Source organism: Benincasa hispida, chromosome 9 (genome assembly GCF_027475165.1).
Source record: "Benincasa hispida cultivar pf3 chromosome 9, pf3_genome.v1.1, whole genome shotgun sequence".
In the NCBI taxonomy this organism is placed as follows: Eukaryota; Viridiplantae; Streptophyta; class Magnoliopsida; order Cucurbitales; family Cucurbitaceae; genus Benincasa; species Benincasa hispida.
Window position 1 is genome coordinate 79,254,343 of NC_143486.1, and position 23,931 is coordinate 79,278,273.

Consider the following 23,931-nt stretch of genomic DNA (forward strand, 5'->3'; position numbering starts at 1 on the left):
CTTTTCAGAATTCGTCTGCTGCAGGTGCCCATGCTTGCAAGTGGTGATCTGATATAAACAACCAGAATCAATGAATCTTCCTTGCATTGAATCCCTCCGACACATGGCCCATGCGTTAGACCTTACCTGCGACACTTCTTAATCATGCGTTAGCCTCTTGTTGAAATCCTGCAACATAATACTTAGTGTCGTAGTATTTTAGTAATAAACATTCTTTTGCATGAGTTTGCTAATGTTTGAGTAATTCCATGCATTTCTTCTAAAAATGAGGAGAATTTATCATTAAAAACCTTAATTGTTCCAACTTAAAAGCCACAATAACTTGTATTTCTACAAGTTATCAGTACCCTGGGAGCATCCCCCTTCGAATGGTGTTTACATGTGTCAATATCAAGGTGAACGGAGAGAGTGTTTATAGTAAGTAGGGGAAGGGTTTGTGTAAACACGTCCTATGGTCTCTATCACTGGTTCACACCGTGAAATCATTCTGTACTCCCGTGTGGCATCTTTAGTGTGTCCCCCTTCTAATGGGTTTTGTGAAGTTGGTCAAGATCAATGTGAACTCCAAAAATGGATAGGGTCACTTTAGGTTTTGCCCCAATCGGATTTTTTCCCTTCGGATTGGATGCTTGAGGCAGATCTCTAGGGCCTAAAATGGCGGGTCACACTTACGGGAGATTGTTAAGTAAGTTAATGATCTCTTGACCAAATCAATGATGGCTAGTCATTACAGGAGCAAGAGTTGTTCTGGTATTAATGACTAGTTGAGAATTTCTCAATTCAAAGGAGGGATAATTGACCTCCCTTCGGCGACTTTTGTCCTAAACCTTTGAAGCGTCATTGGGAAACTAGATGTCACATGGGGTTCATGTTGTTTTTCTAAACCTTATTAGATGTTGTATTTGTTTTTCAATGGGTATTTGCTTAAAATCTAACGTAGGTCAATGTGTTATTTGTTTTCAGCAACTCGTTAGTATTTCCATTTAATGCCTCAAATTTGACCAATTACATACAGTAGAAAGAGTCTTGTTAAACATTTTTTCGTGGCAAATGACCTCGAATTTTTCATGGTTGAGGAGTGTCCTTAAGTCTTGACCCTTGATGCACTGCGAAGTGTTCGCAATGCATATGAGGTGTGGATGAAGGCTAATTCATTAGCCCGACTTCACATTTTGGCTAACATACCTGATGTTTTGGCCAAAAAGGTTAAGAACATGGTCATTGTAGTAAGATCATGGACTCATTGCAAGAATTGTTTAAACGTCAGTTCTTACTTTTCGAGCACAAAGGGATAGATGACAAAACTAGTAATGTCAGTTCCCAAGTTAAACTCCAGGAAGAGGAAGCAATTGTTGCCGACTCTGTAGAGGTTCATGGAACAGAAGTGTTCTCTGAAATGCACCTTGGCTTATTTAGATTCTGATACAGATCCCACTACTCTCTAAAAGAGGGGGATGTCTAAAGATAGTAAATTTGATTTATTGGTTTTGGAGACGTGTTTGGTAGAGAATGATAATTCTACCCGGATCCTAAATTCGGGTGCTACTAACCATGTCAGTTCCACTTACCAAGGATTCAGTTCCTGGTAAACATTGCCACAAGGAGAGATGACTCTTAAAGTCGACACTGGTGAGGTTGTTTCAGCTATTGTTGTAGGCAGGCTGAAGTTATTTTTAGACAAGAAATGTTATTTATTACTGGATAATGTTTTCGTAGTTCTTCATATTAAGAGGAACTTAATCTCGGTTTCTTGTCTCATTGAACAAGAGTATACCGTCTCCTTTTCTGAGAATAAAGTGTTTATTTTCAAGAATGGAATGGAGATTGGTTTTTGTTCGATGGAAAGTAACTTATATGTACTAAGGTCGTTAGTCATACATCTTTGTTTAACACTGAAATGTTCAGTATGGCAACAACAGCTAAAAGACTAGAAGTTTCTCCTAAGGAAAATGCCCATCTTTGGCATCTAAGATTAGGTCACATCAATCTCAATAGGATTGAGCAGTTAGTGAAAAGTGGACTTCTAAAGAGTTTAGAATAAAACTCCTTTTCGATGTGTGAATCATGCCTCGAAGGCAAGATAACCAAACGACCTTTTACTGGAAAAGGTTACAGAGCCTAAAAAGCCTTGAAGCTTGTACATTATGACCTCTGTGGTCCCATGAGTGTTAGGGCTCAAGGTGGGTATGAATATTTCATCTCTTTCATAGATGATTATTCAAGGTACGGGTATCTCTACCTAATACAACGTAAGTCTGAAGCCCTTGACAAGTTCAAGGAGTATAAGGCTGAAGTTGAAAACTTGTTAGGTAAGAAGATAAAAACACTATGATCTGATCGTGGTGGAGAGTATATGGATCTCCAATTCCATAACTATATGATAGAACATGGGATTGCATCCCAACTCTCGACCCTAGGTACACCTCAGCAAAATGGTGTATCAGAAAGGAGAAACAGAACCTTGTTGGACATTTTCCGATCTATGATGAGTTATGCTCATCTTCTAGACTCATTTTGGGGTTTTGCAGTGGAGACTGCATGCTACATCCTGAACAACGTTCCCTCGAAAAGTATTTCTGAAACACCTTTTAAGATGTAGAGAGGCCGTAAAGGTAGTTTACGCCACTGATTTGGGGCTATCCGACACATGTGCTTGTGACTAACCCGAAGAAGTTAGAACCACGTTGGAAAGTTTGCCTCTTTGTAAGCTACCCCCAAGGAAACGAGAGGTAGATACTTCTATGATCCGAGTGAGAATAAAGTGTTTATTTCTACAAATGCTATCTTCTTAGAAGAAAACCATATGAGGAAATAAGCCACGAAGTAAGCTTGTTTTACATGAGATTTCTAGTGAGACTGAGACTACTGAGGGTTTAACAAGAGTGAACAGACTAACAAATCAACAAGAGTTTTGGAGGTCGGTACATCTAGTCAACCAGCTCAAGAGTTGAGACTGTCTCGACATAGTGGGAGGGTTATGAACCCACCAAATTGCTACATGGGTTTGATTGAAGCCCAAAACGTCATTTCTAATGATAGGGTCGAGGATCCATTGTCTTTTAAGAAAGCAATGGAGGATGTTGACAAAGATGAATGGAGTAAAGTCATGAACCAGGAAATGGAGTCTATGTACTTCAATAATGTCTGGGAGCTCGTAGATCCGCCTGATGGGGTAAGACCTATTGGGTGTAAGTGGATCTATAAGTGAAAGAGAGGTGTAGATGGAAAGGTACAAACCTTTAAGGCTCGACTCATGGCAAAGGGTTATACCCAGGTTGAGGGGGATGACTATGAGGAAACTTTCTCACCTATTGTCATGCTCAAGTCTATCAGGATACTCTTGTCTATAGCCACATTTTATGATTATGAGATATGACAAATGGACGTCAAGACTGTGTTTCTTGGTAATCTTGAGGAGACCATCTATATGACTTAACTAAAGAGGTTCGTAGTTCCAGATCAAAAGCAAAGAGTTTGCAAGCTTAATAGGTCCATTTATGGGCTGAAACAAGCATCTAGATCATGGAACATTAGATTTTACAATGCGGTCAAGTTGTTTGGCTTTGACCAAAACGTTGATGAGCCTTGTGTTTACAAGAAGATCATCAATAACTCAGTAGCTTTCCTGGTACTGCATGTGGATGATATCCTACTCATTGGGAATGATGTAAGGTATCTGACTAACATTAAGAAGTGACTAGTTGCCCAGTTCCAAATGAAATATTTGAGTGAGGCACAGTATGTTCTGGGGATCCAGATCATTCGGGATCGTAAGAATAAAATGTTAACCTTGTCTCAGGCATCGTACATCGATCAAGTGTTGATCAGGTATATGATGCAGGATTTCAAGAGGGGTTTGTTACCCTTCAGGCATAGAATCATTTTTTCCAAGGATCAATGTCCTAAGACACCTTAAGAGGTTGAGAAGATGAGAGAGATTCCCTATACTTCAGTTGTAGAAAGCTTGATGTATGCATACTAGACCAGACATTTGCTATACAGTAAGGATTGTCAGTCAGTATTAGTCCAATCCAGGATTTGATCACTGTACGGTGGTCAAGACGATCCTCAAGTATCTTCAGAGAACGAGGGACTACATGCTTGTGTATGGAGATAAGGATATGATCCTTACAGAATACACAGACTCTGACTTTCAAACCAATGGAGATTCTTGTAAATCAACATCGGGGTCAGTTTTCACTTTGAATGGAGGGCCTGTAGTATGACGAAGCATCAAGCAAGGATACATCGTGGACTCCACTATGGAAGTCGAATAGATAACCGCTTGTGAAGTAGCTAAGGAGGCTATTTGGCTGAGGAAATTCCTTACAGATTTGGAAGTTGTTCCAAATATGGATTTGCCTATCACTCTCTATTGTGATAACAGCGGGGCTGTAGCAAATTCAAAGAAGCCTCGGAGTCATCGTCAAGGAAAGCATATAGAGCGACAAATACTACTTGCTCAAGGAGATTGTGCATTGCGATGATGTGCTAGTCACAAAGATCGCGTCGGAGCACAACATTGTTGATCCCTTTACAATGGCTCTCACGGCTAAAGTGTTCGAGGGTCACCTGGAGAGTCTGGGTTTGCGGGACATGCGGCATCTTGTCTAGGGCAAAAGGGAGATGATACTGGGGTATGCCCTTGTTTATTGTATATTGTACATGTATTTTTTCTTGTATTGTACATTAGTCTCCCGAGGCATTAGGACAAGTGATAGATTGTTGGGATTGGTGTCCTAATTCTCTCGGAGTCTCGTTGTTTGTAATTATACACATTGTTATGAATAAAATAAACGTTATTTCATTTTGGAATTTACTCATATCCAATAAACAAAGCTCCATGTTTATCGTATGTAAACTTAAGCATGTATATGAGATATACAAGTGGATCATACCTTAAGTGATAACCTAAATAGGTTTGCAGTATAAGGATTAAGGTGGGATACCTGATCCTGGTGACACTAGGATACGGCCCGCTTTGTAGAGGTTTGTAAGTGTTGTGAACTACTACAGATGGTAGATCCTAACCATTCATGTGGAGACATGTGAGTGGGGGTGTCCTATATAAAGAGTTTGTATAAAACTGAACCATGAGATGATTCGTCTCTGTATATAACGGCGTTGATACTAGAGACTTACATCTCACCTAAACAACCATAAGTGACATGACCTCAATCCTGAGTGTTTTAGGAATTCCTGCCTTTGAGGGCGGCCCTTTGATTAGTATGGGTGAGAGTGACCAGATTGCCAACTCAACATGCCTACCTTTTTAGGGACTTGTCTGATTTGGGAGCTGGGAACTTAGTTACACAAGATGGAATTCACTTCTTCCCAAAGCAGAGGTAAGTATATAGATTGCTCCCGTAAGGGCTGACTCTAGGGCTTGAAATAGTAGCCACAGCTTCTCTTTGGAAGAAAGGACTAAGTCATAGTAGGACTATGACTTATGTTTATTATAGGGATCAGTGGTACTTAAAGAGTTAGATGTAACTACAAGGGCATAATGGTTATTGGCCCAGTTGTACTTATGAGCGATCTGTGAAAGGTTATTGCACTGTTGATTGGTTAAGATGGACACATAATATATTTGTAGTAAGGAGAGTTCGACTGTCGGTCTTTAGTGGAGTGCCTGGCAGTTAACGGATGGTGGATCCCGTGACTAAAGAGTTTAGTCAGTTATTCACGTACCATTGGAACTTCGAGCTATGGGTTCATAAGGTCCCCTTGGTAGCTCAATGGATTCAAGTTGAGAATCAGTTCTTGGTATTGATTTGAAATGTTCAAATTGACAAGAGATAATTCGATTATATATGATATGATCAGTGTGATGTATGAGATACATCTTGTGGAAGGTTAATGTAAGTAAGATTTACATTAAGGACCATGGAATAGAAAAAGAGCTATGGTTTCTATGTTTCATGAGATGAAATATTAAAACTATAAGTTATAAATATACTATTGTAAGTTGGTATCATATATATTTATAATAATACTAATTATTGGATAATTATCTCTTTTTCTCTAATAACCAATTGAGTGGGAAGTATTGGTGGTTTTATGGTAACCGTGAGATAAAAGGAAAAATATTTTCTTAATTTTAGTAATGTTAAATTGAGATTTTCATTCTCGGAATGTTCTCACAGAAAGTCTGTCGAGTGAATTTGATTTGCTAAACGACAGCTTGGAGAGACTAGACGATCGTGGAGTGTCTCTACACGATAGACACTCAGCTGATCAATGAGCTAAACGATCACATAGCTTTAGCTAGATGATGGCATAGCTTTTGTTAAACGATTGGGCATCGTCTTGTACAATAGGTTTTGACATCTCCCACTTTCTCAATTATTTACACGATTTTTCTCCTCTGGTCTTTGCCTCTAACCAAGTCCACACAAAGCCCACACTTATGGATTCTCACACAGAGTTATACTCAACTCGACACTAGTCGAGGTTTTGTAGAGGCCGTTCGGGTGTTCGGAGTGTTCGTGACCATGGTGATTCCTGTGTTCGTGGTCGTGTTGATCGTGCAGTGTAGCGGTCGTATTGTTCGAGCGTTCGAGTTGCAGTCTTGTTTTCTGTTCGAGTGTTTGTGATCAAGGAAGTTTGAACATGAGTCTTCAAAGGTATGGTTAATTCTTTCCCTTTATCTATAGTAAAGCATGTTGTAATTTCGCTTTACGCATGGTCGTATGTTTCCATTTGTGATTGTAATTGTTAATGTTCATATACGATTGAAATTTGGAACGATCCTTCTACTGCTCATGGAAATCCTCATGTTCCGATTTTCTTCAATTGGTGTTGATGTATGAGATACATCAAGTGGAGGAATTAATTGTTAGGGTAGATGCCCTAAAGTCTCGTGTCCTGTAGTTTGTAAACAGTTTGTACGAACGCTTGTGTTGTTAATATATGATATTTACTTCACATCTTGTATTTTGCTCAGTTACTTGTTTTATTTGCTTTACCACAAACCAATAAACATAAAATCCCTAGTTATCTGTATGTGACTCAAACATGTATGTGGTGGCATACAAGTGGATCATGTCTTGAGTGATAACCAAAATGGTTTGTAGTATATGGATATGGAGGGAAACCTTATCCTAGTAACACTATAGATGCGGCCCGCTTTGTGGAATGGTCACAAGTATTGTGACTTGTCAAAGATGGTCTGATCCTGATCATTTGTGTTGGGAACATGCGAGTGGGGGTGTCCTATACAAAGAGTTTGTATAAGACCTGACCACGAAGTGTTAACGTCTCGTTATATAACACCGTTCATGACAGAGACTTCACTTCACTAGGATGACCATAAGTATCATGACCTCAATCCTGAGTGAATTGGGAACTCCTGCCATTGAGGGCAGTCCTTTGATTTGTATGGGTGCGAGTGGTCAGATCGCCGATTCAAACCTACCATTTTGAGGATTTATCTGATTTGGGAGCTAGGAACATGAAATCCACTCCTTCCCCGAGGCAGGGGTAAGTAGATAGATAGCTCCCTTAAGGGCTGATTTCAAAGCTTGAACGATGTGGCGCCACACACCTTCTCTTGGCCCAAGAGGTATTCACACATAGTTGGACTATGTTGTATTGTTCATTAGAGGAATCAGTGGTACTTAAGGAGTGAGATGTAACTACAAGAGCAAAACGGTAATTTGGCCCAGCTGTACTTACGAGCATCTGTGAAGGTTCATAGTACTCATGATTGGTTATATCCGGTGGACACAGAAATATATCTATGGTAAGAAGAGTTCAGCTGTTGGTCTTTAGTGGAATGCCTGACAGTTAACGAATGGTGGAGCTCGTGGCTAAAGAGTTTAGTCAGCTATTCACAGACTATTAGAGCTTCGAGCCACAAGTCCATTAGGTCCCCTAGGTAGCTTGGATAAAGTCGACAACCAATGTTTGGGTTAATTTGAAATGTTCAAATTGACAAGAGGAAGTTCGATTATATATATATAATTGTACTGGTTAATTATATATGATATAATTGGCTAAATGTATGAGATACATTGTTTTGGAAGAAATTAGATATAAATATGATTTATATCAAGTAGAGGAGAAAATACTATAGTAGATATATGATATCAAACTATAGGTTAAAAATATAATATGATTATATTTATTGTAATTTTAATTGGTTAATTATAGGATAATTAAGCCAAAAATCACGTTTGGATGCGGGTTAGTGGGAATGAGTCGGTTATTGTAACCGATGAAATAAAAATGAAATTGTTTCATTTTTTGAATAGTTCAATCAATTGTCCAAAAGAAAGAGTGAGCATGCGTTGGTAGAATCCTAAGAGATCGCTTAAGCATTTCGAGAGCTATACGATAGCTCCTCTCCGCCTAAACGATCGTCCACGTCGCACCTAAACGATCGCCCACTAGTTCCTACACGATCGCATAGCTTCCCTAGACGATCGTAGTGTGCGTCGAGTTTGCTAAACGATCGTATACCATTTTCTAAACGATCGTTCAGTAAAACTTACACAATTATGTAGTGTCTCCTAAACGATAAGCATCGTGCTATGTGATAGCACCTTTTTCCCTCCCACTTGCTTATCGCCTACACGATTCGTGCTTCCTTCTTCCTCTACCAAATTCACCAAAGATCACGATTTGGGTTCTCACTCCAAGAATACCCGTGGCTCTTTTCTGGTGGTGTCTTCCCCGCGGCGTTCATGTTCGTGCGGTTGTTCGTGCTGCTGCAGTCAACGCTGTTACTGGGCGTTGGTTGATCGGGTGAAGGGTTCCGCTGCGTTGAATTCCGAAGATTGAAGATTGTCTTCAATTGGTATGGCACTTATTCCCTTGTTATTTTCTTGTTCAAAGCATACCGATAATTAAATTTTGTTTGTATAACTATATGTTTGAATGTATTACATGTATTTCGATCACGGTGAGATCGGAGCAATTCAAACGCGCTCATGGAACTCTTTGGTAAGAGATCCTTCAGTTTCATGAGATGAAATATTAAAACTATAGGTTATAAATATAATATGATATGTTGGTTATCATATTTATTTATAATATATTAATTATTTGATAATTAATTCTTTTTCTCTAATGACTGATTGAGTGAGAGGTTATTGGTGCTTTTATGGCAACCGTGAGATAAAAAAGAAAATTTTTTCTTGAAATTAGAAGTTGCCTCATTCAGAAAGAACTCACGAATAAGCTATCGGCTATCAAGTGAAAGAGTTTCACTAAGCGATAACTGACAGAGACTAAACGATCGTGCAACTTTTTGACTATACAATAGTCATTCAGCTGATCGTAGCTAAACGATCAAGTGGAAAAGTCTATACGATAGGTTGCTGTATACTAAACGATCAAGCACATCGTCTATACGATAGACTGTGTCTTATCTCCCACTTGCTTGATCGTCCACTCGATTGTCTACTCGATCGTAGACCTCCAGTCTCTTCCTCAAGCCAAGATCATACAAAGCCCACAACTCCTGCATTCTCACACCGAGAATACCAAAGTAACCATTGTGGTGGTGTGAGTTCGTGGATCAAGTTGGACTCGATTGAGTTCAAGGAGATTTTGGTCGTTCGTTGTATTCGTGCTGAGTTCCGGTCGTTATGTTTGAGTGTGTTGTTCTTGAACACTTGGAGATTGATCGAGGAATTCGTGAAGAATGTTTCTTTAAAAGTATGCATCCTCTATCCATTGTATCATCTTACAATATGCTGTAATTTCTAGTTGTACATGATCTGTTAGTTTCCGTTTAGATTGTAATTGTTTTGTGTTCAATTCGAATGGAATTTGGAACGATCCTTCCACTGCTCATGGAAATCCTCATGTTTGATTTCCTTCACGAGTATGGTGGATATAGCATTTTTCGAGTGTCGTCGTACACCGTGCATCGAGTATCGAGTGACTCGTCATCGAGGAACGAGTGACAAGCCATTGAGGATCAAGTTCCTTGGTAGTGGAAAGTACACCGGATGGATTTCAGGGGCAAAGCTGTAAAATCACACGTGGATGATGCAAGTAAAAGGCCACTTTCCATTTCTTTTTCAACAGGTGGTCATTTTTCATTTGGGCCTCCAGATTGAGGCCATTCGTACAAAAAACCCCCCATTAAAATTTATATCCCATATTTTATATGTGTAGATAAATACATACATACATACATTTTACATATAAGGATCGAAGTTAGTCATGCCAATTACTATTGAGCTTTTTGACATCTATATTTTTAGGTTAAAAAATACTTTTAGTCTCTAAACTTTCGTAAAAGTAACAATTTAGTCCATGAACTTTGGTTTGTAATGATTTAGTCCTTGAATTTTTAAATTTAATAATTTAGTCCGTAAATTTTACCATGTAATACTTTAGTCCTTGTACTTTAAAATTTGTAACAATTGAGTCCATAATCTAGAAATTAGTATTAAGATTTAATGAAATTTATTGCATAAATAAAACCATAAACTAATAAAAGACTTTATAAAATACAAAGTCTACATCTTAAAATAACAAACATTGACATCTAATTTTGATTTTTTTTTTTTTTTTTTTATGTTTTGGACTAAATTGTTACAAATTTGAAAGTACAAAGACTAAATTATTACAAATTTGAAAGTACAAGGACTAAATTATTACATAATAAAGTCTAGGGACTAAGATATTACAAAATTGAAAGTATAGGGACCAAATTATTATTTTCATGAAAGTCCGAGGACCAAAAGTATTTTTTAACCTATATTTTCATTATATCATTAAAAAAATACATGAAGGTGTTTTAGTTCAACTAACGTATTATCAACCTCTCAACATTAGAGATTCAATTCCCCGTCACACGTATTGTCAAAAAATATTTTATACATCGACATTTTATCAATATTTTCATTCTTTTCGTAAAAGTGAGACCTCAAAATTTACATTGTCATCGACATTTTAAAACTTGGTTAGGTTTAATTAAGGCTCCGTTTGTCAACGATTTGATTTTTTGTTTTTAGTTATTAAAAAGTAAACTTATAAACACTTGTTCTGCCTTCAAATTTTTTGCTTTTTATCTTTTTTTTTTTTTTTTTTTTTGCCAATTTTAAAAATTTAAGCCAAAATTTGAAAAAAAAAAAAAGTTTTAAAAAATTTATTTTTGATTCAATTTGTATCTAAAAAAATGTAAATCTCTGTAAGAAATTGAGAGAAAATATACTTATTATCCAAAAACCGAAAACAAAAAAAATCCTATTTAGTAACCATTTTGTTTTTTGTTCTTGTTTTTTTAAAATTAAGCTTATAAACACTACTTTCACCTCTAAATTTCTTTCTTTGTCATCTATTTTTTACCAATAGTTTAAAAAATCATGCCTAGTTTTGAAAACTAAAAAAAGTAGCTTTTAATAAAGGGGATTTTTAAAAATAAAAAAAATAACGAAAACTATTTACACAAAATAGCAAAATTTTAATTTTTTTTATAGACTGATAAAAGTTTATTAGTAGAAAAAACTGATAGAAATCTATTACTGATAGACACTGATAGGTCTATTAGTGTTTTTTTTTTTTTTTTTTTTTTTCTCTAAATAGTTTGATATTTTTTCTATCTATGAAAATTTCTCTTTTTAAAAATTTGTTTTTGTTTCTAGAATATGACTAAGAATTCAACAATTATACTTAAGAAATATGCAAAACATTATAAGAAATGGAGAAATAGACAAACGTATCCCTACGCTAAATGTTAGGACATTTTTTTAATTTGAAAGTTTGGGATGTTAATGTAATTTTTGAAGGTTGATGAGTACTATTAAAATGAAGTAGAAAGTTAAATGTTGTTAAAGGGTTTCATTCATATGTTTTTTCTAAGCATATTCCATTCATATGTTATGTAGGGCATTTCGAACTCTTTTTGAAAGTTCAATAATATTGCAACATTGTTGAAACGAGGTAGAGAGATTTTTCTACGAAAGGAAATTAGTACATCAGAATTCATGAATAAAAATTATTATTGAGAATTTTAAAAATTATTATTGATGAGAAATTTTAAATTTTAAAAATTCAATTTCTTTACGTTACATTAAATTTTAAAAGGACAAGGAGACCTCATTAATGAAAATTATTATTAATGAGAAAGAGATATAATTTGACGCCATACCATGAAAATGACCTCATTAAGGGCATTTCGAACTCTAACTATAAAATATTTAATTATTTCCTATGTTTCAAAATCTTAGAAAATAATTTTAAGCCATACCATCGTCGGATCATTTACATATGAAAATGACAAAAAGTTGTTACAACTAACACAAAAGTAGCCAGCCAAGCCGTATAATTCAGAATTACTTTAAGCAATGTAAGAAACTTCAGAGTCTAAACGAAAGTAATTGATAATCTGAAGGAACGTTTTTTATATACATTGATAATTTTCTTCCGTGCTGGGGAGATTATATACAAATGGAAAGGGTTCAAACAAGCCAAAGATTGCATGGCCTTCGATTTCAGTTCAGCTTAGAGCTTGTCATCCAATTTCATCTATATTTTTACCTTCTTTTTTTTTTCCTTTTGGAAAATTTAAAGTGCTCATTTCCATAGGACCAAACACACTATCATTTCTTAAAATATATATATATATATATATATATATATATAAGATATGATCGTATTTTTTGTGTGGTCTGACTTCCAGCAACCTGAAAATGAGCAAGAATTATTAGGTACAAACATATTCATACTATCATCACTCAACATAGATTATCTCAAGAATGAGAGTTAGCAAATGTTATCCAAAATCATCTAATAAAAGAAACGATACCCCCAATTGTTTCTCTTCGAAGAGAAAGAGAAACAAATCTTGAGGGTTACCCTTTCGAATGAAGGAAAAGACTCTTACCAATGCATCTTGTTAGAGCTTTCTTTTAGTCAGCGTAAATTGAAGAAATGACCCATTTTCAACGACAAACTCAACATTTCGACATTTTCATAGAATATGTAATCATCGTTCCAATAGAAAAATGTCTTTTGCAACCCCTTCGGCATAGGAAGGAGCATGGTGACCCCAAGGAGTACAACATTGAGGAACTAGGGGACCGGCACCAGCCTGCCCAAAACGGAACCGGACACTCCCATATCCAGAGAAGAAATATGGTCCTCAATGGATGGAACATTAAAGTTCTAAAGTTAGTTCATCCACAAAAAATTCTAAGAAAAATGTGTAAAGCCATGGCTGATCCCTAGTGTTAGCCCACTCAAGATCAGAACTTTCTGTTTATTCTTGGGAAGGTATGGTTAAGGTCACAAGTTGATTAATTCAACTGATACATGGAATTTGTTTTAAAACTTAGGGAGCATACACTAGAGCATTAATAAACTATGCTCTTAGAAATAGTAGGAAAGTAACATAATCCCAGCAATGGTTCCAACGTGAAAACATGGGCGGCATTAAAGTGCAAATATTTGGTACATAAAGTAGAAATCCAAACACCAAAAACCAAAAACGAAACGGTTACCAAATGGGACCTTAGATTACCATTTTGTTTTTAGATTTTGAAAAAAAAAAAAAAAAAATATTATATATACACTATTTCCATCTATAAGTTTCTTTGTAATTACCTCGCTTCTACTAATGTTATAAAAAATCAAGTTAAGTTTTGAAAACTAAAAACTAAAAAAAGAATACTTCTTACAAACTTGTTTTTATTTTTATAATGTGACTAAAAACTTAAATATTTCTTTATGAAAGAAAAAAATCATGATAAGAAAATTAGAGAAAGCAAGCATAAATTTCAACACAGGAAACTAAAACCAAACTCATCCTGAAAGGGGGCTGAGACAGAGGTTTGACTCACTAAGGATCCATACGACATGCCTCTGATCCATTGCTCATCTTCAAGACCTGGAGAAGAAATTACTTATCAAAAGCAAGAATATTTCTTTACAACGATGATAAACTCAAAAGGGAGAGGTTAGTTTGAGAAGTCAAATTATTGGGGCCTGTTTGATAATCATTTTATTTTTTAAATACGATTTTTTAGAAGCGTTTTCAAAATCCAAGCCAAATTCAAGAAACAAAGAGTAATTTTTATTTTTTAAATTTTGGAGAACAGAGAAAAACTAATCTAAATTCAGATCCTACATACCACAGATAACAATACTTGCTCTCACCCTTTCCACCAGGAAACCATATGGTATAGGATCCTAACTCTCAGTATCCGAGCTTAGCAGTTCAACATGCCCACTAATATCTGTGACCTGCAACATTTGCCAATTAAATAAAAAATAAATTACAAAGTAAAAGGCTATGATGAGTTTAATGTAATATACCCAGGAAAATAATCATTATCAACAAGAACATACAAAGTTGTGGAGTCAGGCACTTATCTATTAACCATTCAAACGAAAGTTAATCATCTTTCAGATTGTCAAGTAGATATGCACAAGCAAACAAGAATGAAACAAAAATGAAAAAACAACTAGATCGAGTGCGTCAAGCATTGTACCGTAATCTACTTAACATGCGGAAAGACAATGCCTGAATGCCATCAAACAGAACGGTCAACAACTAAAAAGAAAGGCCATACCAAATCAACCATTCCCAAAAAATGTTCTATTTCTTTTTTCAACGGTAAGTTACACTTTGGGATCCACAGTAAGTATATCTCAAGAAATATTTCTGAATTTAATGTATATCTGCTAAATACAGCCCATTAATGAGTGGATTTAACCAAACCATTACATAAACAATTACTGCACAACTTGATATATCAATCATACTGCAAGGATAATTTCTACCTTTATACTGCAAGGATCAGTAAGCTGGTCGTTTATATGCATTGAGGACGCATCCTGCAAACTGCTCTTTGCCAATACATTGCCCTGAGAAGTTACATTCATATCTACACTCTGGATTGATACATCTGCTTCAAGCAGAGAACCCTCTGTAGTTTCACATCGAGAAGAAAATTTACTTTTTTCTCTCTTTGTTGGGAAATTTTGTTGAATAACTTGAGAGCATTCACGCAAGTCGATTAATGTGGACTTTGTTGGAGAGACTGCACGTTTTCTCTTCCGGGCAACAACAATCTCCTGATTCATAGTTTTATCGATCTTCGTTGCTCTGGAGGAAATGCTTTCAACTTGCTTACAGGCTTTCATGCTCATTGACGAACATGGGTTGATGTTTGTTTGCTTGATACCCTCCAGGCACTTTTGATCACCTCTTGTAGAAGTATTAGCCGGCTTTCATGGGCATAGACACAATTCATGCAACAAAAGGACTAATCAGAAATCATAGATGATCAGTAAAGACTAAAGATGACATTAGAGACAGACCAAAATGATTTGTGATTGAAATGCTTTAATACTGATTACATACTCAAGAAGGGGAATTCAACATGAAAGCTAGTTAGTAACAGTTAGTAAATAAAGGGTGGGTGATGTAGAGATGTTAAGGGTATTTTGGGCATTTCTTGTAAAAATGGTATTTTGAATATTTCTTGTAAAATGAGAGATTGTATTCTCTTTTTAAATTCAGTTTTAATTTTAGAATAGGTGTGACAAAATCCTTCTCCTTTGGGTCTATTTAAAGGAGGTTAGGTTAGTTAATTAGGTGTGTACAAGCCCTTTCCCTTTAGGCCTATTTAAAGGGAATTTGTCACTCATTTTAATCAATGAATAAAAACTTCAGCTCCAAGATTCTTCCAAGATTTCTTCAAGACTCTTTAGTCTTCACCATTTGGTATCAGAGCGACCTCGTGAAGGGACCTCATGACGAGTAAAGGGCTCGGTAAACTCCCCACTCTTCTCCCCCTATCTTCTAATGATGCGAAAGCATCTTTTTCGACTCCTCAATCCACCAACCGAAGATTAGGCAACCTAGAAACTACTATCAACGGCATCATGGATCATATGAGTGTAATGCAAAATTCTATGGCGGGTTAGCAACAAGCAATTGAAAAACTGACTTCGGACGTGGGAAGAATGGTTGAAAATCAACCAAGAACTCATCAAGAAACACCAACCAGACTCCAAGCTGGTGGAAACAATCAAGATCAGCTGCAAGAAGTTCAACAAAGGCCTGAAAAACAGCATCAATTACTTCAAAGAAACCAAGATTTGCCTAGGAGGGTCCAAGACATTCCTCCAAGAATTCAAGAACCAGCAAGAATACATCAAAGATTTGAAGATAGAGGAGTGCAGCTGCCAAATCCTGTTCATAATCAGCAACATCTGCAGGTTTACCCGCCTTCTAGACCCGTGCCACCAAATTTGTTGGGGCTGGATTCTGATTTATCTAAGGATGAAGACTCGGCTAGTCCCCAACCACATTACCGAGCAAGAATGATGCATCCTCTTCATGGGAATAACCCACTTTTTCAACAACAAATTCCTTTTGCACAAGCACATGGCTATGGAAATCAAGATTATTATCAAGATTGGCATGAGCAACCAAATTGGAGGCAAGAAGATGACTTTAAAATGAAGATCGACATACCCACATATAATGGCAAAATGAATATCGAAATCTTTTTGGATTGGGTGAAAAGCGTGGAAAATTTCTTTGATTATATGGGAACTCCGGAACACAAGAAGGTAAAACTTGTTTCTTTGAAACTTAAAAGTGGCGCATCGGCGTGGTGGGATCAAATTCAGGGTAATCGACGTTTGTATGGTAAAAGGCCTATCTTGTTGGCCAAAAACGTTGAAATTAATGAAAAGCGATTCTTGTCGGCTAATCATGAGACTCCTTTACAACCAATTTCACCATTGCAAGCACGGAACTCATACAATTGAAGACTATACAGAAGAATTTCATCGCCTAAGTGCTAAGAACAATTTGGCCAAAAGTGATAGCCAACAAGTAGCTCGATTTGTCGATGGCTTGAGACAAGACATAAAGGAAAAATTACATTTACAGCCACTATCTTCATTGGCAGAAGCAATATCCGTGGCATCTACAATCGAGGAAGATGAAGCATTAAAACAGAAATAATGGACTGGCCGAAGGAGCAATTGGGATAGAAATTCAACGATCACCAGAAAATCCATAGCAGAAACTTCAAAAGGGCAGTCCAATGAAGTACCTACCAAAAACAAGGGGAAAGAAGTTGAATCTAAGGAAAGTCCTACTTTTTCTTCTAGAAATAATAATAATCCTTATAATAGACCTAATCTTGGCAAATGCTTTAGGTATAGTCAAACGGGACACCTTTCTAACGATTGTCCCCAAAGGAAGAACCTCACAATTCAAGAACACGAGGATGAAGAAGATGAGGACTATTCTGGGAAGATATCAACGTGGCCCAACCAGATGAGGGAAACATTCTTTCTTGTAATCCAAAAGCTCCTCTTGACTCCGATAACCGAAACAAATCCTCAAAGGCACGTGTTGTTTAGAACCCATTGTACCATCAACGGGAAGGTATGCAACGTTATCATTGATAGTGGTAGCTTGAAAAATATGGTGTCTAAGAAACTTGTACACCACCTTAAGTAAAAAGTTGACCCCCATCCAAGCCCTTATAAGGTAGGATTGATTAAAAAGGGGGGAGAGGTTATTGTTAATGAACTTTGTATGGTTCCATTGTCAATTGGAACACATTTCAAAGATCAAATCATATGCGGTGCCCTAGACATGGACGCTTGTCACATTCTACTTGGAAGACCTTAGCAATACAATAATCATACCAAACATAATGGTAATGCCAACACATATGAGTTTGAATGGATGGGTAAAAAGGTGATCCTTGTACCTATTGATTTGATAACTCCTATGAGCAAACACACCATCAAGGAGAAGCACAAGGCAAACTTATTTTCTATCATGCCTTATAAACAAGCTTGGGCAAATGGAAACACATTCAAACTAGTTTTATTTGTCCATGCCAAACCCGAGGCCTTATTACCAACCTATATGGACAGCAAAGTGCAGAACCTTTTTAGACAAGTTTCCCTCCATTACTAAGGTCCCAAGTGGCCTACTTCCACTCCGGGACATCCAACATAACATAGATTTCATCCCCGGATCTTCTTTACCCCACTTGCCCCACTATCGAATGAGCCCTAGTGAGTATAAGAAACATATTCAACCTAGCATCAGCTCTTGTGCTGTCCCAACTCTTTTAGCTCCCAAAAAAGATGGTAGTTGGCGCTTATGCATAGATAGTCATGCGGTCAATAAGATAACAATCAAATGTAGATTTCAAATCCCAAGAACTTCGGACCTACTTGACCAATTAGCCAGTGCAAAGGTAATTTCCAAGGTGGATCTACATAGTGGATACAACCAAATAAGAATTAGACCGGGGGATGAGCGCAAAACCGCATTCAAAACTAACCAAGGACTATTTGAGTGGCTTGTAATACCCTTTGGGCTGTCAAATGCACCTAGCACTTTTATGAGACTTATGAACCAAATACTTTAATCTTGCATCAACAAATTTGTGGTCATTTACTTTGATGACATCCTAATTTATAGCAAGACTGTTAATGACCACCTTACACACCTCCCGGAAGTATTCTCTATTCTTGAATCTAATGCTCTATACATCAATTCTAAGAAATGTGTCTTCTTACGCAGCAACATCACATTTCTTGGCTTCACTATTGGACAAGAAGGCGTCCAAGCGGATCCTCAAAAAACTGCAGCCATCAAAGAATGGCCAATACCTACATCGGTCAAAGAGGTGCAATCTTTCCTTGGTTTGGCATCATTTTACCGCAAATTTATAAAGAATTTTAGCTCCATAGCTGCCCCTTTAACTCGTTGCCTAAAGAAAGGTAACCCGCTGGTTTTAACTCTCCCAGATTTTAGTAAAGTATTTGAAGTAGTTGTAGATGCAAATTCTATTGGCATAAGGGCTGTCACAAGGATCCCATCCTTTAGAGTTTTTTAGTGAAAAGTTAAGCGAGGTTAGACAAAAGTGGTCCACCTATGAACAAGAACTTTATGCATTTGGTCAGAGCCCTCCATCAATGGAAACATTATCTTATAGGCAAGGAATTTGTTTTAATAATTGATCATTATTCCTTAAAATTCCTTCATTCTCAAAAAAACATAAACCGAATGCATGCTAGATGGATTTCTTTTATACAAAAATTTGATTTCATCATAAAGCATACATCTGGAATCACTAACGAAGTGGTTGATACCTTGAGTAGAAAGTCATCTCTCCTTACCATGCTTCAAAGTAAAATTATTGCCTTTGACCATCTACCAAATTGTTATGAGAATGTTTCTCTAACTCTCCTCCTAAGGACTACCACCTTTTGGATGGTTTTTTTTATTTTGTGGTAATAGATTATGCATCCCACAAGGATCTCTACGCGAGGTTATCATAATGGAAGCCCATTCGGGTAGCCTAGCAACTCATTTAGGTGACAAAACCTATGAAATCCTTGCCCACGATTTTTCTGGCCTGCTCCTCTTCCAATCCCTACTAACATTTGGGAGGACTTATCGATGGATTTTATATTAGGGTTGCCAAGGACACAAAGGGGGTTTGACTCTATATTTGTCGTTGTGGATAGGTTTAGCAAAATGGCTCATTTCGTACCTTGTAAGAAAACATATGATGCTTTGAACATAGCTAATCTTTTCTTTCGAGATATTGTCAGGCTTCATGGAATTCCAAAGACAATTGTGTCTGATAGAAATGTCAAATTTATGAGTTTTTTTCTTGGAAAAGTTTGTGAAAATGTTTTGGCACTAACCTCAAATTTAGCTCTTCAAGCCACCCACAAACGAACGGTCAAACAGAAGTTACAAACCGAACATTGGGTAATATGCTTCAATGTCTAAGTGGAAATCAACCAAAACAAAGGGACACTAACCTTGCACAAGCGGAGTTTGCTTACAACATGCAGAATAGATCAACAGGGAAGTGTCCATTTGAGATTGTATACACTAGACCCCCTCCTTTGACTTTTGATCTTACAACTCTTCCTTCTAACATAGATATTAACGAAGAAGTTGAACAACTTGCTGAATGTATTCAAGAACTACATTCGGAAGTCATTGACCAGCTAGAGAAAGCAACCTCCACATACAAAGCTCAAGCGAATGGTGATAAAAGACGTGTTTCATTCAAGCCAGGAGACCTTGTAATGATATATCTTCGAAAGGACCGCTTGCCAAAAGGAGCATACAACAAACTTAATGACAAAAAGCTCGAACCATTTGCCAAAAGGAGCATACAACAAACTTATTGGGTTTGTGGCCTACAAGTTGACACTTTGATTTGAAGCCACCATCCATCTTATTTTTCATGTTCCACAACTCAAAAAGGCGTTAGGCCTGGGCCAGGGCCAGGATTTGCAAATGGGTCCCCCATCTTATTTGACTCCTTTGAATGGGTAGCCCATCTGTACGACATTTTCAGGTATCGAAAGAATGCAGACATGTGGAACTATTGATTGAACTATTGGTAAGTTGGAAGAATTTACCCAAGCATGAAGCCACGTGGATGCTAATGGATGACTTCAAGAAGTAGTTTCCCACTTACAACCTTGAGGATAAGGTTTATCTGACATCGGGAGGTGATGTTAGGCCCCCAACACTAATTACATACTCAAGGGACAAGAAGGGGAATTCGACGTGAAAGTTAGTAGAAGTTACTAACTAAAGGGTAGGGACCACGGAATGGTTGTAGGGGAGTGTGGTCAATATATATGCGTATTGTTAGTACAGTGTACTTTTATGCTTTTGCTCTCTAGAAAGTTCTCAAGGAAAGGGAGAGTCACCAACTCTCTTAAATTGCTACAAGTTTATGTAGCCTTAGGGCATTTTGGCATGTTATCATGATCATTTTATTGGAGGAAATACCTTAAAAATTTGTGAATGAAATGCTTTAATAACTCTTCCAATAAAAAATTCATCATAGCCATGTCGAGGAAGCTGCCTGGAATTCACCTGGAAGAAAAAGGGTAATTATTAATTATCATATGTTATACATCCATTTGAGGTCGTATTCCTCAAGCACACACTAAGTCAATTTTCTTTGGAAAACTTACCCTGTATAGAGATAATGGCAGCAAAATATGCTTTGGAGCACATGACAGAGAAACTCCAGAATCATTTGAAGCAGTTATAAAAGAAAGTCCGATGTCCGCCAAGAAGTGCAACTTCTAGAATTGGAAAAAGGAAAAAGAAAAAAAAAAAAAACTTCGTAGTTGATAAAATTGTGTGATAACAAAGGCCAGGGGAATAAAAAAAATCATTACTACAAACTCTCACAGGTGATGTTTCGATATCCACAGCATCCTCAACCCTCCTAATGGCACGGAAAATACTGTACAAATATAAAACAGTATCTTTGGCAACATTCACATCTGCTTTAACTAACATCTGCAACACAGATAGGAATGGGCTGCGAAAAGAGCATATTTCAAGCAGAGACAACCAAAGTTTTTGTGGACAGGAAAACAATAAACTTCAACAATGATTCAAACAGAAGGCACATTTACCTGCAAAATTGAGCGTATACATTTTCATCTTGACAATCTACAAGTGGGAAGTCTGAATCATGAGCTAGAATATATATCAAGAATACTACTATATATGCTGGGACAAAAGTCATTGACCCATCTGGAACCACAGAAGTTTGATGAATCTGTGCTATCTTACTGTATCGCTCAATAAAATCTGCCATATATTTAAGTGACTGACATGAAATAAAGAGTTTCATCAGAAGCAAATCATTAAACCAAAAAGAAAAGGTACCTGACATAATAAAATTTATGCATATTTGATAATAATACACATACATCCTCCTGAAGATCTTTCAAGCTATCCGAGATGCAAAATGCAAAAGCACAAGCATATCGAGTAGGTATAGCCTGCTCCTTCAATAACTTGTGTGCTTTGTCAATAAATTGCTTTCTAAACTTCGAAGAGGAGTCCTGGAATGTAGCAGGAAATAAAAGTACCAGCTGATCATAAAGGGGTCGCTTGAAGACTAATATCCATCAGATTAGAAAATGCAATACCAATACCAATAATGCCGTCAAGCACATATAGATGAAGATGAAGCAGGTTGAACTGAGTGACATCTACTATATACATTTCAACGAAACTTGATAAATGAAAAATAAAATAAAATATTTTTTTATTAGTGCTATTTCTTAAAGAACATTCTCTACTTTTCTTGTCCATATTTGAAAAAGAGAACCATTTGTCTAAAGCTAGTCAAGAAAGATATCTTCTATTTACATTTTGAATCATTTTTTTTTTAATTAATAAAAATGTGTATTGAAAACAACTCTTTCAAACATACTGAAGTATACCCACCATCACACAAGAAGTTTCTAAGAAATGAAAAGTCCCACCACTTCAGATGGTGAACTCATGAACCGTCTAGTCACATGATCAATTGTTTCGATTATTTTATAATTATCAACCTTTATTTTTTAACCAAGTACTTAGTTCATTTCAGATCTCACACATTGACTTATCAACTCCAGAACTCTATAAAATCAAACTTACCTCCTTCAAGTAAATGCGGTGAAGGCTTTGCTTGCTAGAATTTGGTTTGAAAGGAACCAAAGTGTTTTTCAAGAAAAATCCTTATCGTGAATAAACTGTTTTGAAGTTGCTCGACTTGATGCATCCACCTGGTGCTCTCTTTCCAAGTCATTCTCAAGCTTTTTGGTGCAAGACATATGTCTAAATTGGAGAGATTTTACTTCCCTAGATTATATGCAACTTTACATCTTTGGTTTATAAGAACATATTGTACTGTACTATTTTTCTCCTTATGTTGAACATCAATTCTCTTCATTATGTAACTTTTGGGATATGATGAGGGTATTATAGAAGTGTCAACCTAGTCGAGATGTCCGGGTACACTTGTTGATCCCCTTGTCCTATTTTGTCTTATAGTTTGCTTGAATTATTAAGTATCTTTGTAATTTGAGCATTAGACTCTTTTCCTTATATCAATGAAAAGTTTGTTTCCTTTAAAAAAAAAAATCCAGAACTCTATCAAAAATGCAATTTTTCTTGTTGTATCATCAATACATTGAAAGATTTATGGGTTTTGTTATACGGATAACCTCGATTTCGAATAGTTAATGTTGTTAGCCCTACTTTTTGAAAATAATGAAAGATGACCCTCTATCATAGTCGAAACGCACTATGAGTGTGCTAGTCATCCATATTGTCACTCGTGCTTGTGCACCTTTAATAAAAGTTAGAGCGGCAAGTGCAAGTGAGAGAGGCATAAGGAGTGCGAGCAAGAGTGAGTGTAAGCCCGAATGAGTGTGAGGAGGAGGGCGAGTAAGAGAGCAATGAGGAGCATGAGCACAAGCACAAGTGAGAGAATGAAGGAGAGGAGTGTAAGTGAGAGATTGAGGAAAAGAACGAGCATGAGGGAGTGAGGAAGGAAGACCCCTAGCATGTGAAGGATGACATTAATTTCGCACTCACTAACGTCGTGTGGGACAAAATAGATAATTAACACACTCTTAGCACATTTTGACTATGACAAAGAGTCATACTTCATCATTTTAAAAAACAGGGGAAAACAACATTAACCATCCAAAATTTAGGTCATTCGTACAAAAAATCCAAAATTTATTTCGAGCAAAAAAACACCTCATACACCTTCTCGTTGGTGTATTACACATGAAACTACATTTGAGTTCACTAATAGATAATATTTTTTAGATTCTCTATAAATCTTGCAACCATAGCATTCCAACAAAGTGATATTTCCCAAATACTAAAAGACATCCATTTGTGGTGTAAAACAAAGAGAGTTTTTATTATGAATGAAGATTACCCCTAAAAGTACAAATGACCTTAATATGTATAAGCTGAGAACCAGTTACCTATAACCAGGGGAACTGGTTAAAATACTAAAATCTATATAAGAAAAAAAATAAGCGGAAAAAGAAAACCAACTAATAAAAAGTTGACAAATAAGAGAGTAAAAGTACATAAAAAACCTCCAAATATCATAAGTATCTACATCAATTCGGCTT

At 36.5% G+C, this 23,931-nt stretch overlaps 1 protein-coding gene across 7 annotated transcripts in view; it reads right to left on the bottom strand.

Annotated features, from left to right (window-relative positions):
• Positions 1-12,174: 12,174 nt before the first annotated feature.
• Positions 12,175-23,931, bottom strand: part of LOC120086565 (ARM repeat superfamily protein) — a 49,571-nt gene continuing 37,814 nt past the window's right edge. For 6 of the 7 annotated variants that reach the window (XM_039043280.2, XM_090318354.1, XM_090318353.1 and 3 more), the window contains 9 exons: positions 21,715-21,849; positions 21,415-21,611; positions 21,185-21,317; positions 20,962-21,075; positions 20,774-20,860; positions 14,743-15,189; positions 14,091-14,202; positions 13,800-13,846; positions 12,175-12,644 (listed from right to left, as the gene is read on the bottom strand). In XM_039043280.2, the coding sequence (XP_038899208.1) occupies positions 14,149-14,202; positions 14,743-15,189; positions 20,774-20,860; positions 20,962-21,075; positions 21,185-21,317; positions 21,415-21,611; positions 21,715-21,849 (1,167 nt within the window). In that variant the 3' untranslated portion in view covers positions 12,175-12,644; positions 13,800-13,846; positions 14,091-14,148. The remainder of the gene's footprint in view (positions 12,645-13,799; positions 13,847-14,090; positions 14,203-14,742; positions 15,190-20,773; positions 20,861-20,961; positions 21,076-21,184; positions 21,318-21,414; positions 21,612-21,714; positions 21,850-23,931) is intronic. The other variant, XM_039043281.2, reaches the window with a different exon arrangement.